Source organism: Clarias gariepinus, chromosome 19 (genome assembly GCF_024256425.1).
Source record: "Clarias gariepinus isolate MV-2021 ecotype Netherlands chromosome 19, CGAR_prim_01v2, whole genome shotgun sequence".
Taxonomy (NCBI): Eukaryota; Metazoa; Chordata; class Actinopteri; order Siluriformes; family Clariidae; genus Clarias; species Clarias gariepinus.
Genome location: NC_071118.1, coordinates 11,347,670 through 11,366,197, shown reverse-complemented (window position 1 = coordinate 11,366,197; position 18,528 = coordinate 11,347,670). Strand labels below are relative to the sequence as shown.

The following is an 18,528-nucleotide window of genomic DNA, read 5'->3' as shown; positions in this document are numbered from 1 at the left end:
GCAGACAGAGCAGCAAGCATCAGCGCATATTTCCTACAGTAAAATTTTGACAGAACATGACAGTCCATTACCACGAGCAGGCGAGTACAGTGATAAATGAGATACCATGCAGAATTTTAGTTTTGTTACAAGATTTCTAACAACTTTATACTGTACATAGCATTACATCAAGCATCAAAAAAAAAAAAAAAACATGCACCTCAGAGAACATTGAAAGGAACCAGACAAGGAAGAAATGCTGTGCCAGAAAATCCTCATAACAAAACGTTCTTATATAATGGTGATGTTTCAGAGGCAATTCAGTAAAATGACAAAAGCATTCTCACATAAAACATACATCATGAACACTCAGAGATGTAAATTCAGTCCTTACCTGTTATAATCACCTCAACTGATGCCGAACCTGTACCAATACTGTTCGTTGCATCACACATGTATGTGCCTGCCATGTCATAGGTTACAGGACCCTTAAAGATTAGTGTCTCCTCACGTTGCATGGCTGTGTTTGGCATGGAGCCATTCAGACTACAAGGACAAAAAAAAAATGGGATTTTACAATGAGAGACAGTGTTACATACACCAATGTACTGTATTTACAATTTAGATTTCCCAAATAGCATCAGGTCAAAGTTGACAATTATGCATCCATCAACAAGCCTAGTTTTTTCTTCTACTAATTTTAATGATAAAAATATTCATAAAATATTGTATATTGTACTGTTGATAATATGAATAATTCCATATAAATTCTATAAATATTTTAAAAAATTGTCTTGAGATGCATGCATGGACAGAAAACATTATTTAAATTTCAAACATTATTTAAATTTGTACATATTTTTACACTCCTCTTAATTATATATAATTATTTTTACCTAAACACACAATTTTTAACAATGTTTTGGGATTAAGCCCAACACAGGCCCACGTTTCAGGGCCCAATCTCTCCTCCTCCCGGGGGTATGGCTGGGAGTGGATCACTATTGCTTTTCTAATAAATCAGACCAACAGTTTTCCCCAAATTCCCATTCATCTGATTTAGGCGTAGGTGGCCTCGCCTTCGATTTTGCATGCACCCCCACAAAACTTATATCAAAACATTCAGTTGTGTCTCCCGAGTGCTATCGTCCTCAGAAAATGCGTTGTTTTTGAGTTACGAGGATTTGTTTAATACCCACGGCAAACCTCTTTGCTATAGCTGCTTCTATAAAGCTTAAAAAATAAAGATCTATAAAAGCTAAAAAAAATAAAAAACATGGATCGATAGTAAGAAACCCCTTCTACACCCTATTTAAAACTCGCTCCAAAACTCATTCTCTGTGGAAAAAATTGGGATTCCACAGTGTCTAGATGGTGAATCAGCAAAAAACTACCTTAGTATTTTTGTATTGCCAATTCTCCCTAAATCTTGCAACCCCCTAAAAAAAAAAAAAAAAAAAGTCACATCACAGCCTTAAGCCAGGTATCCGGACTGCTCCCTATAGAAATTTGCTGACTTTACACTAAATTCTTTCACACAAAGAAACTAAACAGAAACAAACACCTAATAAACCACTACGAAAAACCACCATCCTGACCCCAACTTTGGACATACAGTACACACAAAACTTAACATTCTGAACCTAAAGTAAAGCCTGCTCTCTGGAACAATCAGAAATGAGGGCTCTATGACTAACCGTTCTCAAGATCCAGCCATAATGCAGCACAGTCACTTTCTCTTTTAAGTGTGTGCAAGATATCAGATTACATTTTCTTTGTGTCAGACAGCAAGACAACCAGGCTAAACCACTCCCCCCCCACTCTTACACACACACACACACACACACACACAGAAAAGGTGAATGGTCATATCTCACATTGAACTTCTAGCTCAGGAAAGACATATTGAACTTTTTGCACAGGAAAACTGATGCATCCTTCAACCCTACTTCACCTTTTCTCTGGGTTTTGTTTTTAGTTTAAAAATGTTGTTGCATGAATCAGACTAACATGGAGAAAGTGTGTGCTGTCATGTGACCAGATGTCTCTATTCCACAACCCTGGCAGTTACGCTATATCTAGCTGGCAGGATTTGACATTGAAACTATGACAGTATTAAAGTTATGGTCACAAGCCTTGCTATACAGTAATTTCAATATTGATTATTTTACATTCCCAACCTTCAGCATTTATTTCCAATATAAGAACCTCTTTCTACTGCATCGAATGTTCAGAGGTTTAAAACATACAGTAACAGATGAAACCCATTAAGAGCATAGTGCAGATATAGAAATGTTTATAACCCACTACCTTAGGTTAGAGGTATTGAACTGGTCAATATTAAAAATTTCCACATAGATCTGTGGTCTAGTTTGAATCAATTTTAAAATCTAATCAGTTCATGTGCAATGCAATTCATCTGCATAAAAAATATGACAAACATTCAACCACTCATTCTTGAGATATCGCACTAACAAGAATCTTGGAAAGACAGTCTGACAGATGGATAAACTATAAAAATATCCATAAAGGCATAAAAACAGAACGGCTGATTATGTAAGGGACAGATTATGATTTGGCGTAGTGTTATAAGAAATGTCAATAACAGGATGGTGTGATGCGACACAAAGCCTTAATAATGACACACCTGTTGGATCATTCACATATCAGAGCGCAATCATTGTTTAATTGTCTTATTCAGCCAGTAATTATTTTTTTCATTTATTAATGAACACATCACATGTTTTAAATACATATAGATGCATTTATTTTAAATGATACAATAGTGTCCACAAAACAATTTTAAGTTAAAGCTCTAAATTAGTTTATTTCAAATCTAAACATTCTCTCCTCGGCCTTAATTTTGAAAATGAAACAAAAGTCACTTAAAAAAAAAAAACACTTTTATTTTCTCCCCTGCATTTCAGTTCCACAAAATGTGTGAACACATGTCTGAAGCTTGTACATTATTCACACCTTTTAGTGTTTCATAGTCAGTATTGGCATATAAGTATATTTTTATCACTTTTATCACTTTTTTTTTAATATAAAAACACGTTTTATTAATTTAAGGCAGAATTTAATGCTCAAGATTTAAATGGGGAAATAACCCTTTCATAATGAACAGCTGAGTGCAAAGGTTTGTGCTTTACTTAATTACTGGGTAACAATACGACAGAAGTAAAAAAAAAAAAAGAAGTATAAAAAAAATAAATAGTGTAAAGAACCAAATGAAATACATTTCAACTTGACCTTCTTGTTCTCCAAGCCTGATCTGAAGAAAGCAGAACACATATTGAAAGAAAAAAATCAATAGGCGAGTGGTTTGGCAGAGTTTGAACTGAGATGTCAGGAAGAATTCCAACTGAGAAGGTCCAAAAACGGATCCAAGAATACACAAAGAACAGAAAATAATATGTAAATTTTTGAGACTGTATAAGTGATTTTTTTCACTAGATGTCTTTTTAATATTCACATTTTTCACGAACATTTCCAAAAGGCATGGCATGACTAAGGATCATTGAAATACTTGATATAGAAACATAGCTGACATGACGTGGGGGGGGGGGGAAAGAAATGCAAGCAAACAGTAACACATTCTGCAAAGAACATTGTTGATGGTCAGAACCGAAAGCCATAAAAGTTGCAAAAATATGAACGGATCAGGGAGTTTACATAACTCATACTAGCATGACGAGGTCATTTTTTGGGTTGATGTGGTTTGTACTTTTATTCTGCAATCTTAATATAGTTTCCATTTTTGTGTAAAATCACAAGTTCACAATGTATATAAGAAAATCCTAGAAGGCTTATTTTTTGAAGGTAACTTGACCACCTTGTAACCTGTAATAAAAAAGCAACAGCTGCAAAACTCAAAAATGAGATCTCCATTTTCACAGTTCTGAGAAGAATTTTTTTTTCCAACTGAGAATATTTGTGCACATTTTCTTCGAGCCACAAGGGTGTTAAAAAGCACAATGCCAAATATTTTAGCAAAATTGTTTGGGTTATATAAGTGTGAATTTTGTTTGATTATGCAAAAAGCTATAACTCTGCCAGAGTTGTCACAAAGGATAAATCAGATTGCAGCTGTTTTGGTGGTCATTTACAGTAAATATTCAGTTTACTAACAATAATATGTCGGCTGACTTTTAAGTTCTAAATCGTCGCACAATTCAACATCCATTTGAATATTGTCCTATTTTATAGAACATATCATGGACACAAAAAAAGTCATACCTGTCATTAATGAATGCTTTTCTTGGCTTTATCATTCTCCCAAAAAATCCACTAAAAACATTTAATTTACTCATGACAGCCTCTATTCTGTAAAACTGGTAGTTCTACTATACTGATCATGCAACAGATTGGCTGGTCACGACATATCAGCTTTGCATGAAGATTGGGCCACTCACTTTAGTGATAAAGTATAAAGTTTATAAAATAAGAATATATAGTGGTTGCCAAATTGTCATTATAGACAATGTTTTGTGTCATATTTTTGGCCTCTGCAGTCAAACTGTTCATAGAGTATCTACCCAAAAATTTCTTGTACTGTTCGGTGTACTTACTATCTCCACTGATATGAAGAAACAGTTGGATTAGCATCAGCCACGCAAGTCAGCTGGACATTCTCTCGATTTATATACCAGTTTCCATCAAACCCCTCAATGCTCACCTCTGGCTCATCTGTACATAAAGCAAGGCAAAACAAACTCATTATCAGTAAAAATATATGTTATAAAACTGGAAAAATGTATGTTTGTGTTGGTACATGTTCTTAAAACTTAAGTGTATATATAGTATATTATTTATTTTGTTCCACAGTGGACTCTAGTTTGTCTGCTTACACTGCACATTGAGAAGAATGGTTTCTGTTTGCTGATCGTTATTGTAGGTGGAGATGCAGGTAAGCCGCTGCTCATGTGCTTCTCGCCTGGGTATCATGATGTAGTCACTGCGCACTGTTATCGTCCCATCACTGTTCCTGATCTCCTCAGTGTTTGCTTCACCGTCTAACTCAGTGTCCCATGAGATGACAGCAGGAGGCTTCCCGTTGGCTGAGACACACGTTGCTACGGTCATTTTCGTATCTTTTGATCCTGCCACTATGGTGGGAGTGGACAGACTCATCTGCACCATTGGTCGAGCTGTAAAATAGAAATTGTGCAGCATTTGTTAAATTCCTCTAGATACTGTAGATTTGTACTTAAGAACCGCCATGTGCTCATTCCAAGACTCTTATTATTATTATTATTATTATTATTATTATTATTATTATTATTATATGTGCTCAAAGTGAACATCCTTTTAGCCCACTTACTGTAGTACTGTTTGACTTCTTTGACATCTGTATACTGTAATGATTTATAATCCCGCTATCTGGTGTCTATTTCATCCCGTCTTCCTTGAGTTTCCTTAGAGTTTCTCCTACCCCTTGTCTCCTCTGGCTTTCTCATTAGAGATCTTAATGTACATCTAGATTTCTTTAATTGCTTTGTGAATTGTATATTGGTATAAGTGCTATAAAAAATATATAACTGAATAAAAGATTAAACACAGCAAGTAGATGACTGTTTTTTTTTCTTCCCATATGTGATTGCTGCGAAGTTTCCAGGAAAAAAAAAAGGTTCCACTGGAATCTTGGCTCTGAATTTCCCAATAAGAAAAACAGAGTAATGACTTTGACTTTATTTGTGGTTTGTTTTTCATAGTTCTTATAGTTGAATAGAATTGAACATACCGTAAACAGTAAGATTGACCATACTCTCCCGGTTACCCGCAGGGAACGTGGTATATTCGCAGATGTACGTAGCCTCATCAGACAGTTTCAGGTTACTAAAGATGATAGTCGTGTCCTCCAGTGATGGAGTTCTCTGCCGAACTGCTGGGTTCTTGAACCTCACGCGGTCTTTAAAAGCTGGTAGCACTGACACGCCCAGAGCTGGATTGGCGATGGCCACGTTCTGTTTGGTGCCATTGACAGACTTCTGCCAGGTTACCTGGGAGATCTTGACTGGTGGTTTACTGTTGGCAAAATGGCAACGCAGCTCCACCTGAGTGCCCACATAGCCTGACCGGTCACTGTCCGTGTGAACAGTTTGACCACTGGAGCCTGAGAGACAAGATAAAGATGAAAGATGATTTCTTACATTCCACTTGCTTTCACATTTTTTCAGCACATTTTTAAGAATCCATTTATTATTAGTTGCAGACTATAAAGAGCTTCATAAGATTCATGGTCAAACGTTGAAAGTCATTCATTATATGAATTACATCTTATTCAGATATGTGGCAGTATGTTAATATGAACATAATCTTATCCCTTGGATACCTATTATATTTTTTATATGCAGGATATGGATATTCCTGAGAAACACATTTACCTGAGATTGTGTGTCTAAAAATAATAATGTTAAAGAGCTCTGGTTGCAGTAAGAGTCAGCAATGGCTTAGAGGTTCACATATGTGATTGTATTTGTGCGTGTCCTTAAGCCAATGTTGAATAAATAAAAGGATTGAAACACGGTGGCCAACCAAAAGTGTAACTAAAAACAAGGCTGTATTGTATTGCAAAAGAGTCTCTTATGTAACCATAACACTGGATTGCTCTTTATTTCTTTTTCCTCCCCCTTTTTTTTTTTTGAATTAAAAATCCTTTTGGACTTGAAAATGTTAACTCAATATACTATGCAAGCAAGCACAATTCCTCTGCCTTAAGGGCAAGCAAACTGAACAAAAGGCTTTTTATTTCAACTCAGCATTTCCTTTTTTTTGTGACTTGCAGCAGTTGAAGAGTGGAGGTCATCTGTCAAGAATTATACTCATCTTAGTTTTTTTTCATGAACATACACATAGAAGTAAAGCCAACATCATTTCTTAACCATTATATAAGCCAGGCATTTGATGAGTGGTGGTAAGAGAGAGATCACTCTTGACATACAGAGATGATGGAGGAGGATGGAGAAAGTTCAGCAACTTAATGATCCATATCAGGGTTGCCAGGTCTGAATGGCAAAACCAGCTCAGTGTCTGAGCTGAAAGTATGCTCTTCTAAACCCTAGACACAGCTTGAAAGGTGGCGTGTGTATCTATAAAATATAATGCATTACATTTTAAACAATTTCCCTAAAATGGTTACAGATTTTTTTTTTTTTACAGTTACTAGAAAAATATATAAAGCGATGACTGACATGCAGCACAGGGTAGTGCACTCAAATGCAAATGAGAACATGGTAGCATAGGGCTCGGGATTGTGCAGTATAAAGTGACATATCTTTTTTTATCCCCCAGTTAATTTTAACCAACTATACAAACATGACTCAGCAAAAATTTGAAAATGAATCATATAGGCAAACAAATAGCACAGCTATACCTGTACATGATCAAGTGTTTTTATTGGGTGTTTTTATCTTCAGTTGTTTCTATGACCAAAAGATCATAATAATTTGTTAATTTTGAGAGGTCTACATTTTTGTGACATCATTCCCATATTTCGGTAGTGGTAAAATTTACCTTTTATAAAAGTTATGATAACTTTTGTTCTACTGTACCTGACATATCCGAAAACCCAAGTATAGAGTTTAAAGTTTGAAGCCTTGCCGTCAACACACATCAGCAACACTTCCATGGAATGCAAGCATTTTTTTTAACCGTCATTGACCTATGCTGTGTTGCTGGCATTAAAGGTTAAAGTGCATTCAAAAATGCAAAAGAAGATCAACTAGATCTTGTTACTAATGGCTTTCACAGGGATTCTTTCATCTTCACAAAATGCAGTCTTCCTTGTTACTAATCTGTAACAAATCTGCATGGACATTGACCCAGTTTGGATTCATTCCAAAGAATATTCGGTTAATCTGCTGATTACAATTCCATGCAAAGCCTAAAAACATTCACCCACTCAAAACTGCTGATGTATCAGGGGAATAAAACACTTGCAAGTGTGGTATAAATATAAGAAAACACAACCCCAACACTGATTATTTTCCTTTAAAAGGGCAAGTGTTTTATTCCTTACTTATTTATAGAAGTTGACAACTTATCAATGAAGAATAAACACACTTATAATACATAATACGGGTTATAGCTAGATGTTTGCATGCATGCACAGATAAGAGTTCCTTGTCAGGCTATAATGCGTTAGCATAAGGATAAAATAGTAATTTCATCTGAATAATTTAAATGTCACTCAAGTAATTGAATGACCAGATATCACATTGTGATTGGGGGAGGGGCAGGGATTTTATTAAAATGAGTACTACCTTCAAAATGTACCTCCAAATCATATCTTTTAATAACTCTCCAGACAATTTGATATGCAGGACAGTCATTTAATAATATTAAATCTCTTGGTGATACAGCGCCTTTCCAAAAAATAAAAAACAAAAAGGGGGTGGGGGGATTAACACAAGGGCTACTAACTAAATAAGCAGTTAAATGATGCAGAGGGACTGCCCTACATTAGACTAGACAGTGGGGGAGTGAGTTTGCCTTAGCAGGGTCAATGGCTTTTATTAAGTGAACACAAATACGGAAAGCACTAATGAATGTAGACCTGAGTGCATCGGCTATAGCAGCAGATTATAGCATTCAGTATGGGTATTAAAGTCCAGGCTGATGTCCAATTGCATGGATGAGGACAATCAGTCCTTTGACTTCGGTTTGTTGCTACACTAATAACTGATAAAATACGAACACTTTTACAGTTTGTAAACACAGCGCAGCCAAACTTAAAGAACCGATAATCAGATTAGATTCACAAGTAAGAGACTTTTGGCTTTTGGCATCTGGATTCAACTTTAAAGAAACATTTAAAGCCCTTAGGGAGTTCAAGGTAGGGTTTTTTTTGGTGTTTTTTTTGTACAATTACATTTTACCATTGTCCATTGTTTAGCACCAAAAACACTTGGTGATGCCATCATATCCTTCAACTGTTAACTCGCTAAAAATAAGCTTTTAAGCTAGCTAACAATTTGACAGCTGTGTCTCTGCTGACTGCTGGGTAGCTGTGTAAAGCAAATAAAGACATTTATACATTACTTACTCACTCATTATTTATACCAGTTTATCCAGGGTCGTGGGGGGCCTGGAGCCTATCTCTAGGAGGCTTAGGGCACGAGGCGGGGTACACCCTGAACAGGGTGCCAATCCATCACAGGGCACACATACATACTCACACACTCTGTGCAATTTAGGAAGGCCAATTAGCCTAATCTGCAGGTCTTTAGACTGTGGGAGAAATTTCTTCTTGTTTAAAAAACCTGCGGTATAGTTCCGCACGATACTGCTAGAGGGTCAAAACCAAAAATGGTGCACCTCGTTTCAAAAATTTATTTACTTCTTCATTCGCCAGCCCATTCAGCACATGAAACAGTGAAACTTGTGGGCGACTTGGGGTACGAAATTCTGCTTCGTTTCTCCTATTCCCCCGACCATGCACCCAGTGACTACTTACTTTTCTATCACTTAAAGAAACAACTTCTGGGCACGCATTTGATGATGACCAGGTGATTACCAAGGTACAGTACGTCACCTTAGGTGGAGGATATATAGAGAAGGACTAAATTCACGACCAACATTTGTTTTCATTACATTATTTTTTTGTCTTAGCAGTAATAACAATTTTATGACTGCCTGTCAAGTAACATTTTAGACATTTTTAAACAAATCACTAATAAACAAATATAATATTTCCTGCTTCAGTTGTTTTAATGTCATGATCAAAGACAGACATTTGTCAGTAGTAAAATGTGTATGAACTAAATATAATCCCCACTGGACAAAAGGCACACCTTATCTGAGCAACATTTGTAATTCCCAACATGTCGCAGCTAACTAGACACCAGGTATCTCTTGAGAGGTATGCCAGTATTATGAATTCAATATCATTAACTAATGATGGCTAAAAAAAGGACTTTCATGCCCCCAAATAATGAATATTGTTATGTTTGCATTTTTTTGCTATCCTGCATGTTCTTTGTGTTTTGTAAAGTCTAGGAAGAGTTTGTATCTGTTTTAGCTAGTTAAACCTGCTTGTTCTTGGTATACTCCTGGCCACCCTAGCTAGGGACAGTATACCCATACTCAAGTCTTTGTGACTTTCATCAATCTCTTTTTTCCTAAAAGCTTATGTGGGAGGAAACCCACCAAGCAGGGAAAGAACATGCAAACAGACCCGAGGCAGGAATTGAACCCGGTCTCTAGAGGTGCAAGGCAACAGCACTATCCACTAAGCCACTGTTTCACCAAGTTAACAGTCTAAAATTTCCAATTTGTTTTAATTCCTACCAAACTACAAACCTCTAACATTACCATATAGCTGATATTTCTAAGAGTTAAAGGAACTATGGTCTGGCCTAAATTTAAATGCACATTTTTTTTTTTTTTTTGCCGTAGAAGCAATCAGGTTATGTTGGCTTCTTCCAAGCTAAAGCTGCAAGGCAGTTTATAAAAGAAAGAAAAGCAAGTTAATGTTTGCTGCTGGCTTAACTTCAGGAAAACTGCAGGCACCCATCTTAGTGGTGATTTGTTTGCCTTCACGAATCCACATGTGCATTAAACAATTTATTGCGGTTTGATTGATGTTAAACTAGTGCCGTGTGCCGTACTTGTTAGCATAATTAGCTTTGTGGCTTTAGTGTAAAAGTAAAAAAAACAAAAAAAAACAACAACCTTCAGCTGCCAAACTTGGCTGATGTCTTGGCTGAAATAGAAGGAAAAAGGGAAAAAGAGAATATTGTTTAAATGTCATTTTTGGCCCAAAATCATCCTGTAAGATTTGTTGAGATTAGAGCAAATATTTTTATTCACAGAGGAATAATTACCTTAAGCAAGAGCAAATCCATCTTTCTAAAAAACTAATGAATGCACACAGCTGAGACTGGGAGCTGAGCAGGGACAGGAAGGAGGAAAAACACAAGGGATTGCTTATAGCATGATGCTTTTTTTGTTTGATCTTTCACATTGTAGCAACACCTCCAGGTTATATTTAGCCAGCCAGTATGTTGGAACAGTTGTATACTGCTGTGCTCCTCGAGCTCATGGCAACACCGTGTACCCTGAAGGCTAAATAACCTCTCAGTATCCCTCATATTTTATCCCCTTCTCAGTGGACACATTTACAGATTCCTGACAAGCAAAGCCGCACCGCTTCTGGGTGTTTCCTCTCCTCAGAGAACTCAAAAATCAAGCTGTACTTTATTCTTTTCATATTTGTTCTTTCGTTTGAACCAGGCCATTTCTATCTCTTAGAGGTATAAACAATAGCTTAAGGCCCCAGAGCTACCATGAGGTCCTGTCAAATTGCAGGATTAATCTACAATGATGGCATTTGGCAGGGACCATCAGAGCAATTTCATTATATATATGAGCAGTTGAGGGTTAAGGGGCCGAAAGTGGCAGCTTGGTGGTGCTGCTCGGTGACCTTCCAATCAATAATCCAACTTATCCCTATATTTATTTATTTATTTATTTATTTATTTATTTATATACAGGGGTTGGACAATGAAACTGAAACGCCTGGTTTTCACCACAGTAATTCATTAGTATACAAGTCCTGCACAGTGGCCAGAGGGGTTTTGAGCCATTCCTCTTGCAGAATAGTGGCAAGGACACTATGGGATGCTGGTGGAGAAAAACATTTCCTAACTCACTTCTCCAAAACACCCCAACGTGGCTCAATAATATTTAGATCTGGTGACTGTGCAGACCGTGGGAGAGGTTCAGCTTCACTTTTATGTTCATCAAACCACTCTGTCACCAGTCTTACTGTGTGTATTGGTGCATTATGATTCTAATACATGGCACTGCCTTCAGGATACAATGTTTAAACCATTGGGTGCACATAGTCCTCCAGAATGGTTCAGTAGTCCTTGGCAGTGACGCGCCCATCTAGCACAAGTATTGGGCCTAGGGAATGCCATGATATTACAGCCCAAACCATCACTGATCCACCCTCATGCTACACTCTGGGCATGCAACAGTCTGGGTGGTACGCTTCTTTGGGGCTTCTCCACACCGTAACTGTCCCAGATACATGTTTGACATGTCCACAGCCCAATATTTTCGCTGCTCGCACCATTGAAACCAACGTTTGGCATTGGCCCGAGTGACCAAAGGTTTGGCTATAGAAGCTCGGCCATGTACTGTACACTGACCCTGTGGAGTTCCTGACAAACAGCTTTGGTGGAAACAGGAGAGTTGAGGTGCACATTTAATTCTGCAGTGAGTTGGGCAGCTGTGGTTTTATGCTTTTTGGATACAATCTGGGTTAGCACCCAGACATCTCTTTCAGACAGCTTCCTCTTGCGTCCACAGTTACTCCTGTTGGATGTGGTTCGTCCTTCTTGGTGGTATGCTGACATTACCATGGATACTATGGCTCTTGATACTGTACATCACAATAACTTGGTCACAGATGCGCCAGCAAGACGCGCACCAACAATTTGTCCTCTTTTGAACTCTGATACGGCACCCATGATGTTGTTTGCATTGCAAAATTTTAAGCGAAACTGTGCTATAACTCTGTTAATTAAACCGTCTCTTACTGGTGGAATGTGTAATCAATGAAGATTGGCCACCAGGCTGGTCAAATTTAGCCATGAAACCTCCAACACTAAATTGGCCAGTGTTTCAGTTTCATTGTCCAACCCCTGTATATACTGTGTGTGTGTATTTATATATGTACAGTAGGTATGGAAATTATTCAGACCCCCTTAAATTGAAATATCACATGGGACCGGCATCAGGCTATTGGCCAATAAGCATTTGCCAATGTTATTTGACTTGGACAACAGTATTATACCCAGCTGAACTTTTAGAAAACATTTAATAGGAGGTGCTATACATAACTGCCAAAACAAGTAGGACATGCGGACATAGAAAAATGTTGACTATGCATGTTTACTTCATTGTCTTCAAGAAAGATCAGCAATATGAAGTTTGTAATATAAGTCACAGTGAGATTGAGCAGGGACTGCACACAAGAGTTTTATGTTTTGTTTTTCCAACTGCTTTTAAATTTACATTACATTTCATTTATGTTTCATGAAAAAGTTTTTTTGTTGGACTATGTAAGTACTGATTATTTTTTATCATTAAGGAGAAAGCAATATGGGAGGCTAAAAGGCTTTTAAAACAATTATTTTTCAGGAAATCATCTGTCATGTTAAAAGGTTATAGTAAAGGTTGTTTCATAAATTTAAATGATGAATTTTTGTTCACTTAAAGAAACTCAGATAAATTGCCTAAATACTTAAAAACGTTTTTTTTTTTATCATGAAAATGTATTTTCCTGGCACAAAGGGGGGGTAATAAATAAAAACAAAAACAACAACTATCAGCCAAGTTATTATTTTAACCTCTTGATACCTGAATGTCCTTAGGAGGTCATGACATTTTTATCCTAAACTACATATTGTTATAAGATTCCTAAATGAGGATAGTTGGGTATAATTCTTTTGCCAAAGTTCTCCCAGTTTGAAGATGATTCATTTCGTTGTTATCAGGTTCTATTAATGAGAAACAGGAAGGAGATTTTGCTCTGTACACAACAGTGAGTCCAGATCTCAGAAGGTTAAACATTTGTTTCACCTCAGAACACACGCACAGAGTATAAACACAGTCATGTTCAAAAGTTAGTCCCCCCTCTTTTAATTAAAAGTGTTTTGGGTAAAAACAAAATCAAAAACATCTGATCATAGTTGGTCTTCGTATTACGCAAATATTCATCTAATGACATCGATTAAACCTCGGATGAACAACAGTATATAACTTTTCTCACTGTGCCATTATTTATCTAACAAAACATGAACAAAAAGAAAAATCATTGCCCATGTAGATCCACCTTTTGGAACAACAACTTAATCATGTACAGTATGACTTTATCAGTCTTTCACATCATCGTAGAGGAATTTCCAGTTCATCTTCATAACATAGCTTCAGTTTATTGAGGTTTTGGGCATTTTGAATATGCACAGCTCTCTTAAGGTCCCACACAGACCTAGACTTTGACAGACTAGACCTTTCCCAAACCTTGATTCTTTTCCTCTTCAGCTCTTCTGATGTAGATTTACTGGTGTGCTTTGGATCATTGTCTTGTTGCATGTCACAGTTTTGACCAAGCTTTAGCTGTCAGACAGATGGCCTCACTTTTTGCCTCTATTATACTCTGGTATACAGAGGAATTCATGGTTGACTTATTGACTGCAACGTGTCCGGTTCCTACGTCTGCAAAACAAGTCAAATCATCACCACTCCGCCGCCATTTTTGAAAGTGGGTATAAAGTGCCTCTGCTGAAATGCTGGTTTTTGCCAAACATGTCATGGGGAATTAAGGCCAAACAACTCCACTTTGGTCTCATCGGTGCATAGAACATAGTTCCAGAAACCTTGTGCTTTGTTCGTATGCAGTTTTATGAACCTTAGTCATGCTTCCATGTTCTTTTAGACAGGTGAGGTTTTTCCTGGCAACACCTCTAAACAAACCATACAGTATGTGTTTAGTCTTCTTCTAGTCGTGCTGGCACGGACTTTAATATTTAACATGCTCAGTGAGTCCTAAATGGTCTAAGATGTATGTCTTGGATATTTTGTATTTCTCTGAGCATTGCACGGTCTAACCTTTGGGTAAATCTGCTGGGACGTCCACTTCTGGGAAGATTGGCAACTGTCTTGAATGCTTTCCACTTTGCATAACATTTTTGATGTTAAACTCCATATTGTTTGGAAACGGTTTTATAACCCTTCCCAGAATGGTGTGCAACAACAATTGCTGTAAAAGACCACTTCTTATATCTTCCTTCTTGGAATCGTTTTAACACACACCTAATTGCTCCAGACCAACAAACTGTGAAAACGTCTGTTTTAGGGGTACTAATTTTTAAACATGACTGTATATACACATTGTCTTTGCAGAGTTTTGATGTTCCTCTTGCATCTGTGTGGGTTTCCTCTGGGATCTTTGGTTCATTCCCAGATACTAACAACAGCTAAATTGCCCCTACATGTGGATGTGTTTACTTTGTGTTTCATGAACCACTGACACCCTATTAAGTGTGTATTTCCACCTTCCGTTCCAGTGTTTGGGTATAGCTTCTGGATCCATTGTGATCATGCCTAAGATAAGGCAGTCAGATATGAAGGAATGATTTTAAACTAACAAACAAGCAAAAGTGAGATATCTAAACTCCTTGCATCTTACTTCGGGGTCACACCCTGGTTTGACACAATATAACCACAATATACTGTAGCACAATATATTATACCAATACCTGGAGGAAAAAGTCATTTCAGAAGGGCCTGTATCAAGCAAAGAAAAGAAATAAGGAGATTTTAAATGACTGGAATTGGGTTAGGAACCCTCTAAGACATTATTAAAAACCTGGAAGGATTGTGGTGAACCGTTGAAAGAGCTCTAACAAAATATTAGAGAGTGCAACATTTTGGTAAAAATAACTTTGTTTTTGTGAAGCATTGCCAATAAATTAATTTTTCCTTTTTCTATCTGTATTGTCTTCATTTTTATCTCAACCTTTTTTTTTTTTTGGTATTTTGGATTGCCCTGTGATTTACTGTTGCACATCTTGATGGTATTTTTTGACCCTTTATCCTGTTTTGTTGACCCTGATTCTTGTGTTCTGCAGGCCTATATATATTTTGAAATTGGAACTGAAATTAAACTTCTGGCCATGGATCAACTTTCTGCTTCATTCAGACTCCACTGTTAAGCTGTGCAAATGAGATTTTCTTGTTAATTTAATATAACACATAGACAGTAGGCCTACGCATTATTGTTTAGTCTAAGTGTATTCCTGACGGATCTCAGATACAAGCTAATGACGGATGCCTTTAAAAATGAAAGACCACTGCTGAAAGATCTGTAATCTAAAAGTAATAAAAATTTGATGGAGAAGCACACCACACCTGAGACCCTCTCTGTCCCTGCTCACGACCCGCTAAAGACAACCACTGGTCTGTGACATGTAATAACACAGATAAAATAACAGCGTGTCAGACTCATGCACTCATGCTCCCCGACTGAGTCAACATTTCAACACTGATAAAAGTGTTAGATTGAATGCTGAATTGTGTCTCATTGACTCTAAACTCTGATAAACATTCAAAATGTATTTTTATCAAAATATCCATATTGTACCTTTTAAATCATTTAAAAGGCTTCAGTTGACAGAAATGTCTCTTATCAATCCGCAGCAGCTTCGGTGTCTGGGTGTAAGTATGAACCGTACTGGATGTTCTTAAAAGTTATTATGGCTTTAGTGTTTAAGTTTTATTAAAGGTTCAATGTGACCTCCTCAGTATACAATACAAATTGACATGGTCCTAGATGTAGCTTATTTGTTGAGTGGATAGTGAGAGATATGGTTTATTCGTGTATTTTATGAAGACCATTATACGTTTTTTTTTCTTTCTAAATCTTTACGGTTTGTCCAATATACAGTATAATGAGGAATTACTAAAACCATTTTTATTTTCTATATATTCTACTTTAACAACATGCCCTTTTATTGTGATTTTCTTTTTATGATTTTAAGTTGGTCAAGTCTTATTAAACTATTTTTTTAACTATTCAAGAACACATGTTTATCATTTTGCAATAAATTAGTACGATGGAACACAATGAACTTATAGGGCATTTGAACAGTTTTAATCTGATCCAAACTCATTAATAATTCTGTGTAGAATTCAAGATGAAGCTTTAAATTTGCCAGATGTTTAGTCTTGATGATCCAGCAGGGTCTAGGCAAGGCTTTGCTTTGGAAGATGGATGTCACGGTCCTGAGGACATGGGCTAATGAGAAGTGAAGGCTGTCTCGGAAGCATGAGCATGGTCTGTGTCTGAACCTCTCAGTTTATCTTTAAAGTCATGCATAAAGACACGCACCTCTCCACATTGGAGTCCAGACAACACTGGATGTATTACATAATAAAAGGAAATGACAGGAACCCCGCACAACTATCATGTCCCAATTTATGAACGGTAATGCATTCCACTGTTGCACATTGCATTTCGGTGTTAAAAATGAACGATTACAATGTGTTAAACAGGTGCGGGAGCCTTCAGTGCTTTTATTAAGCTCAAGTGGAGGGCTCCTACTGTTATGTACTGTTGCCTTCATTATTTATTTTGTGATGATTTTTTTTTCCCGCTGAAACTATTAGAAAGATATTACAGCAAAAAACAAAACCTTTTTCCATTAATCAAAGCCGATAATAATATGACTTTGTGACTGAGGCAAACCTGCAGAAAGAACAGATAATGTTCTAAACAGAAACGAATACAAATACAAATAAAAAGTTTCCTATTCCTTAAAGAAAAAGCTTGCCATAGAGGTTAACACTGCATCTGCTTGAGACTGTGTGCATAGAGACTGGGATCAGTCTCATCAGCATGCAACAAAAGGTCATGATAGCAGATATAAAGATTGCCCCTAAATCTTTTACATACATGCAAGGTTCCGAGGGATGCATTTTAAGCATCTTTAGTAGCTGCCTGGTCAGGAGGCAGTGGTTTAAATTAGCTTTTAGTTTCTTATACAGTACTGGGAAAATATGAGGGCTGTATCAAAAGTAACACAAAGGGCACTGGTGGCTCAGTTGTAGGTTTCTCGCATGCCAGGTGGAAGGCCCGCGTTCGATTCCCAGCCAATGCAGAATTTGATTTGATTCCCAGGCAAAAACCCCAGCCACTGGATGCTGTGCCGGTCCCAAGCCTGGATAACATGGGAGGGTTGTGTGAGGAGGGATATTCGGCGTAAAACCTGGGCCAAGCTTGTGTGTGGATCGGATGATCCGCTGTGGCGACCCATTGACGGGAGCAGCCGAAAGACAAACAAAATCAAAAGTAACAAAAAAAGTGAGTATAACTTCATTAACTGACAATGGTCATTCAAATTGCACATATTGCTGAACTACTTCTTCCCCTATATGAAGGTACTACTCAACATAGTCTCTATTACAAGCAAAGCATTTTTTGTACAAAATATTCACGGAGATGCCACCCTTGACAAGAGCAATAGGGAGTTTTAATGGGAAACCAGCACTAAAGACAAACCACGATGTGGGAGACCATCAACTGTGATGAAGGAGATTTTCACAGAGGATTCGAAAGCTGCGTTTAACGATGGAGTAAGTGCATCACTTCTGATGTGGACCATGTTGAATAGTACCATTGTACAGCATGTGTAGTTTGAACAACCAGTTAATAAAAAAAGTCATGCTTACTTTTACATTACTTCTGGTACAACCATTGTATTTCAAACTAAACTGCTTAGAAATAAATAAAAACATCTTTTGTAGATAAGACCAGTTATGAACTAGTGATGTGTCTGAGGATGAGGATTTGTCTGAGTAAAATTCTCGCATCATGCTGATAGTGCTGGCATTTCTTTCCCTTTTTCTATTGTTTCTAGAAGTGTATCTATAGGGTTTGTATTTCATCACAAGAACAAACAGCAAGCTTCTACATAGCTTAGGCTGTGCCGTCTTCAGGTTTAAGTCCATGTACTTGATCCAGAAAACAGATACAGA

General features: G+C 37.1%; 1 protein-coding gene across 3 annotated transcripts in view; it reads right to left on the bottom strand.

Moving 5' to 3' along the window:
• The window catches only part of nectin1a (nectin cell adhesion molecule 1a), a 44,887-nt gene that overhangs the window by 12,748 nt on the left and 13,611 nt on the right, over positions 1 to 18,528 (bottom strand). For all 3 annotated transcript variants that reach the window (XM_053478442.1, XM_053478444.1, XM_053478443.1), the window contains exons 2-5: positions 5,723 to 6,094; positions 4,830 to 5,129; positions 4,551 to 4,668; positions 374 to 525 (exon numbers count right to left, since the gene is read on the bottom strand). In XM_053478442.1, the coding sequence (XP_053334417.1) occupies positions 374 to 525; positions 4,551 to 4,668; positions 4,830 to 5,129; positions 5,723 to 6,094 (942 nt within the window). The remainder of the gene's footprint in view (positions 1 to 373; positions 526 to 4,550; positions 4,669 to 4,829; positions 5,130 to 5,722; positions 6,095 to 18,528) is intronic.